At 44.1% G+C, this 13845-nt stretch overlaps 1 protein-coding gene across 1 annotated transcript in view; it reads left to right on the plus strand.

Moving 5' to 3' along the window:
* Positions 1 to 13845, plus strand: part of SSH1 (slingshot protein phosphatase 1) — a 339738-nt gene that overhangs the window by 145566 nt on the left and 180327 nt on the right. The window contains exon 4 of the mRNA XM_069214779.1: positions 6201 to 6265. Within this exon, the coding sequence (XP_069070880.1) occupies positions 6201 to 6265 (65 nt within the window). The remainder of the gene's footprint in view (positions 1 to 6200; positions 6266 to 13845) is intronic.

The raw sequence follows: 13845 nt of genomic DNA on the forward strand, positions 1-13845 counted from the left end.
TTCTAGTGGCCAACATGCATCCTCTGAGCACAACATTCAGAGAAAATAAAAGAAAAAAAGCATTTTCAATGCAACGGGTCTCGCATTTGTTCGAGTAAGAGCTATTAGCGTTGTAAAGCAAAAAAAAACACAGAGCGATCGCGCTATGTAAAATGCAGCACTATCGCGCTGCGTGGAAAATAAACAGATAAAGTAGTCCGGACTCCAGGCTGAAAACATCGAGCCTCGTATGTTTTTGGTAGTTTACCGGTGCTGTGTAGGTGGGCTAAACACCGGAAAAGGCATGACGTATGCATGCCTTTCACAAATGAAAGCAAGTGGATTTTAAAAGGCAAGCCCACGAACCAATGTAAGTGACTGACGTGGCATGGGCGTGGTTTCCAGCCCAAAGAGAGATTACAGAATGGACAGAGCACTTTGTGCTCGCCCATAATGAAGTCATTTCTGTGTGACAGGACACGGGACCAGCAGGCCTCTTCAGCACAGCAAGGGGAGCCGTGAACCACTCAGCCCCATTTGTCCAGTGATGTTTGTGGCTTTTGAAAGGTGGTGTTTTTGTAAATGGGGAGAGTTGAAGATGGGGGTTTAATTGGGTGTGTTAATGAAACGTTAGCGATTTACATAGTTATGTAACAAGTTTCCTCATTTCCCCTGCGTCACCAAAGCAATATGAGATTAATTATCCTTAGGAGAGCCAGGTAACTGAGCACGTAAAATATAAAACACCCGAAGTATCATGCTCTTAGGGGTGGAGGATGGAAGTGCTACGTTTTTTTTAGCAAGTCTAGAGTTTAAAGACCTCAAGTCGGGTCGAAACGTATAGATTTGTATTGTGATGAAAATCCATATTTGTGAAAAACAAAACGTCTCCTCCGAAGAATTCCACTTGAATAAAGGCAGCAACTTCCCTTTAATGTCGCCAGATTAATTAGAAAGCTGGGTAGGACCTGGCCAAGCACTCCAGCTTGAGGTAGAACACAGAGCGCCTGATTCACAGAGGTAAACTCACACGTTTATGTAAGTTGACTCTTTTTTAGTATTCACAAAACTGCATATTGATAGTAAGTTTACGACTGTGGAGACCCTGCAGTCGGGGCGGAGAACTCCGCATATAGAAAGATAGGAAAAGTCTATTATTTTTATATGTGGCGTTTTCTGCCTCAACAACTGTCACCGCAGTCGTAAACTTACTGTTAAATTGGAGTTTTGAGACTACCAACAAAGAGTAAAGTTACACAAAGGGTAAGTTTGCCTTTGTGAATCAGGCCCAGAGTGCTTTGGCAGGTGACATAAGTTGCTTCATTTATTTAGTATAGGGACCACCCTGCTATGAGAGCAGATGTATTGGGAGAGATTTTAAATGATGCCATCTAGCGGTTACAATAGCACTTGGTCTTGTTCATAGATGACGAGGAAGGCACATGGCAAGAGAAAGATGTTATGTTATGTTACATATATTTATAGAGCGCCCGTACACCAGATGTTTCATGGCGCTAGGAATCAAAGGCTTAGCCCACCATCAGAGCAGTTAATCATATGCATGTTTGAATAACCAAGCCTTCAATAGTTGCCTAAATCTTAGATAACAAGAGGTGCATCTGATCTACTATAGATGTGGAAAGTGAGGACCGAGAAGCGAGAGCGTCCCAGATGATAATGGAGAGGAAGGAGTGTGCTAAATTTGTGTAATTTGAGTTCACTTAATTGTGCAAAATTTCAGGAAAATTAATGCACAGTTATGTAAAATGCAAAACTGTAATTTATGGCTAAATTGAGCGTGAAATGTGTTCTGGCATCAATGTTTGCCAGAAGGACGACTTTTACACTAAAGAAAAACTGCAAAAAAAAAAATACAATTGCCACAAACAAAAATGATGAAGAGGAAGGGCTGTTGGAAATTAGTGCAATTTCCTTTTTGCTTAATTGTGTGCGGTTGATGGAAAATTACGCATGTAAAATGCTAAACTGTAATTTAGGGCTAAGTTTTAGTGTGAAATATCTGCTGTTTGACGCTACGATTAATTTTCTACAAAAAAAATTGTGCAAAATATATAATTGCCAGAGTTAGTGGTGTTAGACAAAGGTGCCAACATCCGCCAGTCAGCGGCTTTAAACGCAGAATGTCCTATGGCAATACTCGATAGGGAATAAGAAGAATCAGTCCCAGAAACCCTGGTCTTTCGAGCAGGGTTTGGGAGCGCTCACCGGGCTCCATTCCAAGGCTAACGGGGTAGGCTCAATCAGCGAGCCCGTGGTAAAGGCACAGTGTGGCACTGTGTGCCTGCTGCTTAGTAAACACTTCACAGCACAAAGGCCGAGCTTCTCTGCCAACGCTGACCTCCGGTGTCTTCTGTCAGCAGATTTGTAGACACAACAAGCATTTATCGAGTTTGATATTACTCCGAGCTGGAAATCTGCCCCCCTCAACAGAGATTCCCTTAGAACAGTGTTTTATATTGACCTTGCTAGTTGATGTTTAACATAGAGGGTATTTTATAATTATATAAAGTAGTTGTCTTGGGCATTCCTTTGTATTTCAAAATGAATACATCAAAATAGATATTCATCCTGATTTATAAGGCCCCTATCCTCCAATCACTTAGGAAGTCATTATGCATATTTCTAACCATCAAAAATGTCTGGATCTCTATTGCTCATAGCTCTCCCAGTCATATAATTATAGGTATGGCTTATTTAACTTCTGATGTTTCGGCCACAGTACTTAGGTTACTTCCCATTTCTTTTGCAAATGTACTGTTTTCATTTTAATTTATTCTCCATCTGCTTTTCTCCAACTGGAGAGAAGCTCCCACTTCACTTCATGAGAAGGTGGCGCACACGATGTATTTGAGAACGTTTGTCACTTTTCTCTTTATAATGAAAACACATCTTACGGGACTGAGACATCTATTTGTTTTCCCCCATCAGGATAGTTTTGAAGATTCTTCCCTGAAATATTCGTTTCTAGGAGATTGGTACATTCCATTGTATTTACTTGTACCTCTCTTCAACAGTCTGTTAGTGGATGTCGAAGAGATGAGTTTCTCGGAGCTGAGAAAGTCTTGCTTTATATAGACATCTGCAGGATATATGACTACTTAACACATTATTATTTGTGTATAAAGACCCAAACACATGGATCTGGCACAAAAGCTGCTAAAACATTTGACAGCTTTTCCAAATCCCTTCACTTTTTTATTGCACTTGTGCTACCACAGTCATTTTTAGTGGCACTGATTTACTATTCATAGTTTGGTGTAGAACTATACAGGTAAAAATATTTTGTTTCCTCATATGTCTTTTAATGAGACAGAAAAGCAGTTCTGAAGAACAAAAGAAAGATAGAAAAAGTATGGCCAAGAAAGAATAGCAGGGAAGAGGAACATACCTTTAACTGCAGATTCCTCACACATAGGATCTTCCCAGGTGCCAGACTGGATCCATAGACTTCTTCCAGCCATGCTCCTGCTTGCTGATAGGTGACTGAGTTTCCTGAGTGGTTGGTCATTAACCCTGCAGCAAGGAGTGTCCTTCACAGAGGCTATGCTGCAGAGTTTCGGTGATTCCAGCTCTATCTGGTGTGCCTATGGGCCACGCGGAGCTTCAGGGTTCGCCAGTCAGACTTTCACCAGCATGTTCCTCACTGGTGATGTCTGCCACCTCAGAACCCACTACCTGGCCTGTTCTAACTCTGATACTGACTTCTGCTTCACCACCAAGGTCCACGCTGGTCCTTCTATCAATGTCCCCAGCACCTGTCTCTAACCAGAACATCAGTCTGCTCTAGACTTATGTTGCGCTATGAAATCACAAAAGCACAACCAGTATTTATACCACTGGATTCTACACCCAAACCTCTGTCACAACAGTATCAGCAGAGGAATAATGCTCTTTTTAAGTTTTTTTGGAGCCAGTGCAGGAAGCCTGCGACCCTCAGGACACTGATGATGATGAGTTAGGGGACAGATTGCTGTCTCCTCATTACACTGATGATGCATTGTATCTTGACTTACAAAATGCCAGTGGGCTAGACACATCTCTTGAAGCAAAGCTTTTCTCTTCACTTGGGCCCCCAATGGAAGAAAATGCTTCATTTGTGAACTGTAAAACTGTAAACTTTGCACTTGTATAGTGCATTACTCACCCGTTAGGGTCTCAAGGCGCTATTGGTTTGGAGGCAGCCGAAACACTAGAATTGCAGTTGCCTACTACTGTGAGGAAAACATATGTTAACTGAGATTCCTCACCCAGGGTGAGTTTCATTTGAGCCAATATAGCCATTCAATGAAGCCCTTTGGGATGCCCTTCTGGCTACATTGTCCAAGCCTCACTCGATTCAGCATTCTTCCTGGCCACTCCTCTAAATAGGAATCAGAATGACTTGATGCTTCAAGAAAGAGAATGTTTTCTTCAGCTAGTCTAGCCTTTTAAGTGTATCAACACACTTTGTCCATAGGGTAAAGACACCCATGCGTTACATGATATGTCCAGCGACATCTTGCTGGCCACCCCAGATACATCTGGGTCTGTTTGGCTCAAACGATACAGGATGCAGCCGACTATGTGCTCCAGGGTGTCCTGGATGCCACAGACTGCATTTGCAGAGATATTGGCACCAGTACTGTGCTTAGTAGGCATGCCTGGATGAGACCAACTGGGTTTTCTTGAGATGTTCAAGCATCCCTGATTGATATGCCCTTCTGTGTATTGTACAAAGAAAAAACTGATTTTGGTGCCGAAATGAATGAAGGGCATTCAGGCCACAACACATTCTCTGAGGCCATTGACAGCAGCTAAACAATTTCCCCAACAAAACAGAAAATTCAGAGTCTGTTCCGGGATTCTGGCTTACAGACCATGCCAGCCTTCCCAACCTGTACTACCACAACTGATGCAGTTCTTTTAGAACCAAAATTGTAGCACTGATAGCTACCATTCAAACAGCAGGGGCTGCAATTCTCAAATTAATTATTTCTCTCCTGCCACGGTGGCTGACAAACTACTTTAGTTTTCCCTCCCAGGTTCCATTCTGCCTTGTAGAAGGCAGAATATGTCATTTCTTTTCTGCCGGGGGTCCTTCATGTCGGTCAGGTGGGTCCTTCAGGTTGTTCAAAGAGGCTATGCCCTGCCCTTTTCACTTGCCTACCCTTTATTCCTTCCATACTGGGGTAACTGAGCACTCTGCAGTCCTGATGCAGGAAGTCAACCTTCTGCTGTCTAAGGCTGCTGTCGAGAGGCTTCTAAACTTGGAGAAAGGGGAAGGCTGCTGTATGTGTTACTTCCTTTTTCCAAAGAAGGGTGGAGGTCTCAGACCTATTTTGGACCTCTGCCTGATGAACAGCTTTCTGAGGAAAGAAAAGTTCAATAAACTTGATAGGCTTTGATCCGATTAGCTCTGATTGCAGGGACTGGATAGCATTCTTTGACTTGCAGGAGGCGTATTTTCATGTACCTATCTTGTTGTCAGATATACTTTCTTGGGAAACATTGCCCAAAAGCAGTGCTGCAGATTTGAAAACTCCCACCCTCCTCTACGTTTAGCTTGCTTCTTCATTTTATCAACTATCTTGGAGCCCTGACACCGAAAGTAAAATATTTTTTTCACTGATTATTATTTTTCTACCTCTTTCCGATGCACATAAACTAACACTTAACCAAAAATAAAATTAATTTTCGGGAAGAGCATTTGTGCAATGTGCAGCCATTTTAACATTGTTAATCCGAGTCTTACCTGCTTTCATAGACGGCTCCCCTATTTTTTTTACTTACAGTAGTCGATTTAATTGCCATACTGTCATCAAGCCTTGCGTTATTTAAATGCTTTAAGACTTGTTTTCCCTTTTTGAACCTAAACTGATTGTGCTAGTGTTCCAATACATTCTCTGATTTCTCCAAGAGAAATCAGAGAATGTACACACGTAGAGAAATTTCTCTACGTGTGTACAAGTCGTGTGCTGAACGGGATCCCAAAATCAGCTGTAAGGTTCACTGTGCCAGCGCGATTGATGGAATGTCTGGTGAAGGGACACTTTGTCATAGATGGAAAAATATAGTTGCTGGTCGTGGGTGACTGATCGCCTGTGCAACCATTAATTTATTTACAGAATGTCCTGATTATCCATCTTACGTTTGCTTTGTTTAGGTGACGTTTAGGTTTAAACATATCTTGTAGTTGATGTTATTTTCATCCCATTTAACAGGTGACTTGCCTCAGCACCTTCAGGTGATGATCAACCTCTTGCGCAGTGAGGACAGAATCAAACTGGTAAGGCATACACAAGTACAGTTAGCAGATTTTAGATTCAGAACAATGTGTTTTTATGCTTCTAACAATGAAAAAGTTGTCATCTTTGTAATCTGTAGTTCATGATGAACTGTATGAATACAGGTGTTTTATCAGCAGAATATATTAACGTGACTCATATAACTGATTAGTAGTTACAAATCCGCACATATATTTTCAAACATCTAGAGATATTTTTAAGTGCAAGCTTTGGTTTAAGATCACAAATATTTATGAATAGTAGTCGGTTACTCTTGTGTGACACTTTTTCCATTGAACCACTTGTTTGATAACAGGACCTGGGTCTAGTGGAAAAAGCTATTAAAACCAAAAAGGGGTAACACAGTTAGCTCACACACTCTTGTAACAGTGTCCTCTTTTCATGGCATAAGTTACCACTGCACTTGTTATGGCCAAGTAAGGATCGCAAGCCCCTCTCTATAGTTCTGAAGATGCTGTGGGACTCTCAGGCCATGCTCATTGTTATACCTACTGGCTATAAATAGCTCCTGGGATAGAGGTGACTTTTATGAAGAGAGGCGAATTAAGGAGCTGCACCTTGGGTTTGTCGCGTGGGCTCTCATTATCCTAAATGAGACTACTGGATTTCTAGGCAGCAGGATCGATAACGGTGTGGGGTACTGAGTCTGACCCACGTGTAAGGAACTCTGTCACCCTAAATCCGGTTTTTGCTCCGGCTAACTAGCAGTGCCTCATTTCTCCCATGGGGAAGAGATGATTGGGCAGCCGAGCGCATGACATCTTTGGAACTTCTCAGGGAAGTCGTGGTCACTCAGATCCAAACCAACTCTCTCATTTACAATATGGTCTCATATACAAATGACAAAGACAGTATAAGTTTTATATAATGTTTTAATAAAACGACTGTATTTTAGATATTAAGGCATGAGCCGCAATAACCAGCACAATACAACATAGTAGGATTGAAATAGTCACCAGGAGAGTAAAACACAAGAACAAAGCTATCATATTGCATATTATTATTTTCTACTCTCCCTCTGCTTGTTCTATTTAGAGCACAGCATGTTGAGCTTCTAGCTTGCCTTTCTGAATCACTAGGGAGACATACGCCCTCATACCTGAGCAAAGGCCTGTGATCTGGTTCAGCATCTGCAACGAGGCAGTCAGCGTCTAGTTGTGGTTCCCTGGTCGGAATCTCCCTCTTCCATATATTGGGACAAGGAAGTGATTTTATAACTAACATGTCATCGTGATCACAAAATGTCCCAACGCAGGAATGCCAAATCTAAACTCCTACCACGTCTATCGGCAATGTACCAGACTGTATCCTTGACTGAAGCACAGAGTGAATATGTTATGAAGAACTCCAGTGCTGAAGTAGGTAAAACAGTGTGATATGAACAAAAAACAACACCGTAGAACTGTCTATTTTGTAAAATAACAGTACGAAGCCTAATAAAAAGCATTTAGAGTAAAGTGCACAGAGGCTCTAAGCTGTTAGCAAATGAATAAAATACATTTAGGGCAAAGTGCACAAAGGCCTAAAGCCTGAAGCTAATGCGCAAAATATACGTAAAACTAACCACACTACAGGTTCATAGGCAGGGCCTGGGCAAGGTTCTCACTATATCTTGGACGAAAGATGTTTGCTGCAGCCTTTCCTGGAAGCATGAGTGACATCACAAAGACATACCTGTGATGTAGAGAACAGTCAGCAACATCTCCTGGGAGACGGCTTCAGTGAGAGAAGGCAACCAGAGTCAACCAGCAAAGCAGGAATATTCACTGGAGGCCCAGGGACAATGACATGATGGGCACTTCTGGACGACGAAGCCAGCGCCTCAGCACTGCAAAGGCAATGATCGAAGAGTCAGGCTGCCATGGTGCACCGATTAACAAAGTCCGCTTTCTATACTTAACACCCAAAGGTAATTCGGTGGCAAAGACTGCACCGGCTAAACCAAGAAACCACATCGAGATACAATGGTAAGAAAGAGCTACCTATAGCCGCATTTTGCAGTAACAGAAAGAGACCTGAGAAAAAGTAGTATCTAAGAAGGTGAGGCAAGAGCCATGGAATAGCTGCTTTCTTGTCTTTAATAAAATATAGATTTCGGTAACCTGGTCTGGGGAAAATGCCATTACCAGCTAAAATCCAGTGTTGGACGAGGATGGGAGCAAGCTGGGGCAGTACCTGACACCCTAGGCCCTGCCAGGCCCTGTGGGGGGCAGCAGGCAATGCGAGCTGGTTGTTTACAAAAGTAAATGCCATTTAAAGAAAATAACGGCGAGACCGAGCTGTGCCTGCTGAAGGTGGCATGGCTGGGGCGCGCCTCTCTCCCCCGCGTATGGCATTTCAAGGGAAGACGAGGGGGCATCCTGTAGGGGGAAGAGTGCAGTCCGGGGCCTGTTCGCCACGAGCAGCGTTATTCTGCTGTGATCTTCACATACCTGCTGGGGCCACCGATCCAGGGGCTGGAGAAAAAGGGCAGTGAGAGCGCGCGAGTGCGCTTGTCCGTGTCCAGCCTTGGACCTGGGGAGTGGGGCTGCGATGTATGTAACTGGACCGGTACTAAATTCCCCCGGCTGACCTCTTTTTCCAGACCAGTGTGCTTCATGCCAAGTTTTTGATTTGCTCAATAACATTTCCTATTGAAAGGTATTAAAACAACTTCCCCATCATGCTGATGTGCATGGCAGAGATACGTAATATACTTGATGTTTGAAATGCTTATATTCAGTCCTCCAGATCGCGCAAACATTTGTGTGTTAGAAGTCCCAAAATGAATCTGTGAGCTGAACGTTTGACTGTGACGTGGGTAATCTGCAGTTCCAATCCTAGTAAGACTGACTCAGCCTTCCATCCTTCCGAGGTCGGTGAATTCTGTTAGTTACACCAGTTTAAGTACTATATTAAGTAAGTACTTTATAAAAAACGAAATTTTATTATTAAAGCTCTTGGAGCTGAAAACCTGGTATAAAACATGGCTTTTCAAGATCATAGTCGATCTGCACTTCTTGCCACTCTAAGTGGCCGCTACGTGTGCAGTACAGTTACTTGTGAGTGAAGCTTGCACTGCTTCGGCCTTTCCCATACCTATTTGTTTGTGCATTGAGCTGACGGTGCTTTTACGTGCGCAGAAATTACTTGTGAGTGAAGCCTGCACTGCTGCTGCCTGTCCCATACCTGTTAGTGTGTGTGATGAGCTGACAGCGCTGCTACGTGCGCAGTACAGTTACTTGTGGGTGAAGCTTGCACTGCTGCTGCCTGTCCCATACCTATTTGTTTGTGCATTGAGCTGACAGAGCTGCTACGTGCGCAGTGCAGTTACTTGTGAGTGGAGATTGCACTGCTGCTGCCTGTCCCATACCTGTTTGTGCGTGCGTTGATCTGATAGCGCTGCTACGTGCGCAGTACACAGTTACTTGTGAGTGAAGCTTGCACTGCTGCTGCCTGTCCCATATCTGTTCGTGCATGCGTTTAGCTGACAGTGCTTCTAGGTGCGCAGTACACAGTTACATGTGAGTGAAGCTTGCACTGCTGCTGCCTGCACCATATCTGTTTTGTATTTGCATTGAAGTGACAGTGCTGCTACGTGCGCAGTACACAGTTATGTGTAAGTGAATCTTGCACTGCTGCTGACTGTCCCATATCTGTTTTATATGTGCACTGAGATGACAGTGCTGCCATGTGTGCAGTACAGTTACTTGTGAGTGAAGCTTGCACTGCTGCTGCTTGTCCCATATCTGTGCATGCGTTGAGCTGACAGCGCTGCTTCGTGCGCAGTACAGTTACTTGTGAGTGAAGCTTGCACTGCTGTTGCCTGTCCCATTCCTGTTTGTGCGTGCGTTGAGCTCATAGCGCTGCTACGTGCGTAGTACACAGTTACTTGTGAGTGAAGCTTGCACTGCTGCTGCCTGTCCCATACCTGTTCGTGCGTGCGTTGAGCTGACAGTGCTTCTAGGTGCGCAGTATACAGTTATATGTGAGTGAAGCTTGCATTGCTGCTGCTTGCACCATATCTGTTTTGTATTTGCATTGAGCTAGCAGTCTGCTACGTGCGCAGTACAGTTATATGTGAGTGAAGCTTGCAGTGCTGCTGCTTGCACCATATCTGTTTTGTATTTGCATTGAGCTAGCAGTCTGCTACGTGCGCAGTACAGTTATATGTGAGTGAAGCTTGCACTGCTGCTGCCTGCACCATATCTGTTTTGTATTTGCATTGAAGTGACAGTTCTGCTACGTGCGCAGTACACAGTTATGTGTAAGTGAATCTTGCACTGCTGCCGACTGTCTCATATATTTTTTGTATGTGCACTGAGCTGACAGTGCTGTCATGTGTGCAGTACAGTTATTTGTGAGTGAAGCTTGCACTGCTGCTGACTGTCCCATACCTGTTTTGTATGTGCACTGAGCTGATAGCCCTGCTACGTGTGCAGTACAGTTGTGTGGGACACTTGCACTGATGCTGCCCATACCTGTTTTTATGTGGACTGAGCTGACAGTGCTGCTATGTGTGCAGTACAGGTATGTGTGAGTGAAGCTTGCACTGCTGCTGCCTGTGCCATACCTGTTTTTTATGTGTCCTGAGTTGACAGCGATGCTGTGTGCAGTACAGTTACGTGAGTGAAGTTTGCACTGCTGCTTGACTGTCCCGTACCTGTTTTGTATGTACATTGAGCTGATAGCGCTGCTATGTGCAAAATACCCAGCTAACTGAGAGTGAAGCTTACACTGCTGCTGACTGTCCCGTAGCTGTTTTGTATGTACTTTGAGCTAATAGCGCTGCTGTGTGTGAAGTACAGTTATTTGTGAGTGAATCTTGAACTGCTGCTGACTGTCCCATACCTGTTTTGTATGTGCACTGAGCTGACAGCGCTGCTACGTGTGAAGTACAGTTGTGTGAGTGAAGCTTGCACTGCTGCTGACTGTCCCATGCCTGTCTTGTATGTACATTGAGCTGATAGTGCTGCTATGTGTGCAGTAGTTATGTTCGCGTGAAGCTTTCACTCCTGCTGCCTGTGCCATAACTGTTTTGTAGGTGCACTGAGCTGATAGCGCTGCTGTGTGTGAAGTACAGTTATGTGTGAGTGAAGCCTGCACTGCTGCTGACTGTCCCATACCTGTTTTGTATGTACATTGAGCTGATAGGGCTGCTATGTGTGCAGTACAGTTGTGTGTGAATGAAGCTTGCACTGCTGCTGACTGTCCCATACCTATTTTAGATGTACACTGAGCTGACAGTGCTGCTATGTGCAAAGTACAGTTGTGTTAGTGACACTTGCACTGCTGCTGACTGTCACATACCTGTTTTGTATGTACATTGAGAAGATGGCACTGCTACATTTGCAGTACACAGTTACGAGTGAGTGAAGCTTGCACGGCCGCTGACTGTCTCATAGTTGTTTTTTATGTACATTGAGCTGATAGCGCTGCTATGTCTGCAGTGCAGTTACGTGCGAGTGAAGCATGCACTGCTGCTGTTCTCCCATATCTGTTTTGTATGTGCACTGAGCTGACAGCGCTTCTATGTGCGAAGTACAGTTATGTGAGTGAAGCTTGCACTGCTGCTGACTGTCCCATACCTGTTTTGTATGTGCATTGAGCTGACAGCACTGCTACGTACACATTTATAAGTGATTGATGCTTGCACTGCTGCTGCCTGTCCCATACCTGTTTTGTATGCGCATTGAGCAGACAGCACTCCTACGTACACATTTATGTGTGAGTGATGCTTGCACTGCTGCTACCTGTCCCATACCTGTTTTGTTTGTGCACTGAACTGAAAGCGCTGATGTGTGCGTAAGTGAAGCTTAAACTGCTGCTGACTGTCCCATACCTGTTTTGTATGTGCACTGAACTGACAGCGCTGCTGTGTGTGTGTGTGTGTGTGTGTGTGTGAGTGAAGCTTGGACTGCTGCTGACTGTCCCATAACTGTTCACTGAGAGGAACATCGACCCTGTTGCTGCTTTTGCTTTGCATCAAGTTGCAATTGCTATCTAAGGACCCATTTTGCTTTGGGGACTGCATTCGGCAGAGGGCCTTAGATAATCCGGGAGAGCGACTATGGTGGCAGGATCTGAGGAACCGGATGTGCAAAAGAGCAACAGTTTACAGGTTGACCGAAAAAGACACCTAGACAATGAGGGAAAAATGGCGGTATGATGAGGCACAGGAAGAGAGAGGTAATAGACTGAGGAAAGGTGAGTGGAGGGAAAGGGCGAAGTGTGTGGACTCCTTTGGTATTCACGCTCTGGATAGTCCTGCCTCCCACTAGTGATAAGATCTTCTGATTCAAAGAATGTATTTCTGGCCTGGCCCTGCAGTTCTTATGATGGCTGACAGCCTGGCATAACCAAGAAATCCCTCCACGGATGCAGAATTCAACAAATCCCAAGGCCCCCCCCCCAAGCACTCCGCAGTCTCCATGGTAATGAGTGTATATCCAGGCCTATGCATGCCATACTTGTTCCTCACAGAAGCATTCTCATTATAATGTCTCGTGATGCACTGATCCACGATTAATAACTACATATTTTGCATAACATCTAATATTCTCAGGACCATTATGATTTTAGATAGGCCAAAACGGATCGTCAATTGCTATAACTATCATGTAACTGCTTTATCTAACCTTTCCAACAATGCAGCCACTGTTTTATGGTGTACATTCTATGCATGTTTGCCCACGTGGATAATGCCTAATCATTTGGAAGTACACCGGATATCGTCTAGCATCTGAACGGTCTGCGTAGGATAAATGGAAATCATACATTTTCTGGACTCTGGCCATAGCTTCACGGTTGGTGGCTTGAAGCAAATGTGAACTGCCCTCCCAGTCCATATCGATGGAACAACTCCAGTGTAAGGCCGTACAGTATCAGACGCCTTATCAGTATCAAGGCTGGCAAAGGCCATGGAAACCTGCTTATCATGTATGCACTGAAGTCAAAGAAAGGCCCTTCTGATGTTGTGGGATGCTTTCCTGGTCTCTCTAAAAACCTGCCTGGTTCTCCCCCCAGTGTGGTACACATAACCCCAGTCAATCTCCCAGCCACTGGTGTACCATGACTTTCATTATCACCATTAGTCATGGAAAGGTGGTGATAGTAGTCACATAGGGGTTATTTGACATTGTACACTTCATTAAACATGTCCAGCAGTGGGAGGCCTAACTGGATAATGTATGTTTTGTTTAAATTTTCACTTTCAACCTAACTCTACCTAGGGTCTTGCCTGAGTTCATTTGTGTATTCACTCACCTTATACCCTCCATATTTATGGGTGAACTCAGCATCCCGCTTTACTCTTCGTCTAACATATGCATATTTGCTTCATCTAATAGGATTACATCTCTACAACATTGGTGCACCTGTGTCCCTTGTACTGCTCTTGGTAGTAGTCTGCAAACCTATTATTTACCAATGTCTGATCGGTCAAAATTTCACAATGTTTATGTTTTTGTCGTGACTGACTGTTGACATTTGTTCCCTGTTCACTAGCCTTGCCTGGCCCCAGTGCTGAGCCTTTTATTGATGCTCGGGCCACTTTGGACCAGGGCAGGAGTGGGAACCCAAA

Source organism: Pleurodeles waltl, chromosome 11 (genome assembly GCF_031143425.1).
Source record: "Pleurodeles waltl isolate 20211129_DDA chromosome 11, aPleWal1.hap1.20221129, whole genome shotgun sequence".
Taxonomy (NCBI): Eukaryota; Metazoa; Chordata; class Amphibia; order Caudata; family Salamandridae; genus Pleurodeles; species Pleurodeles waltl.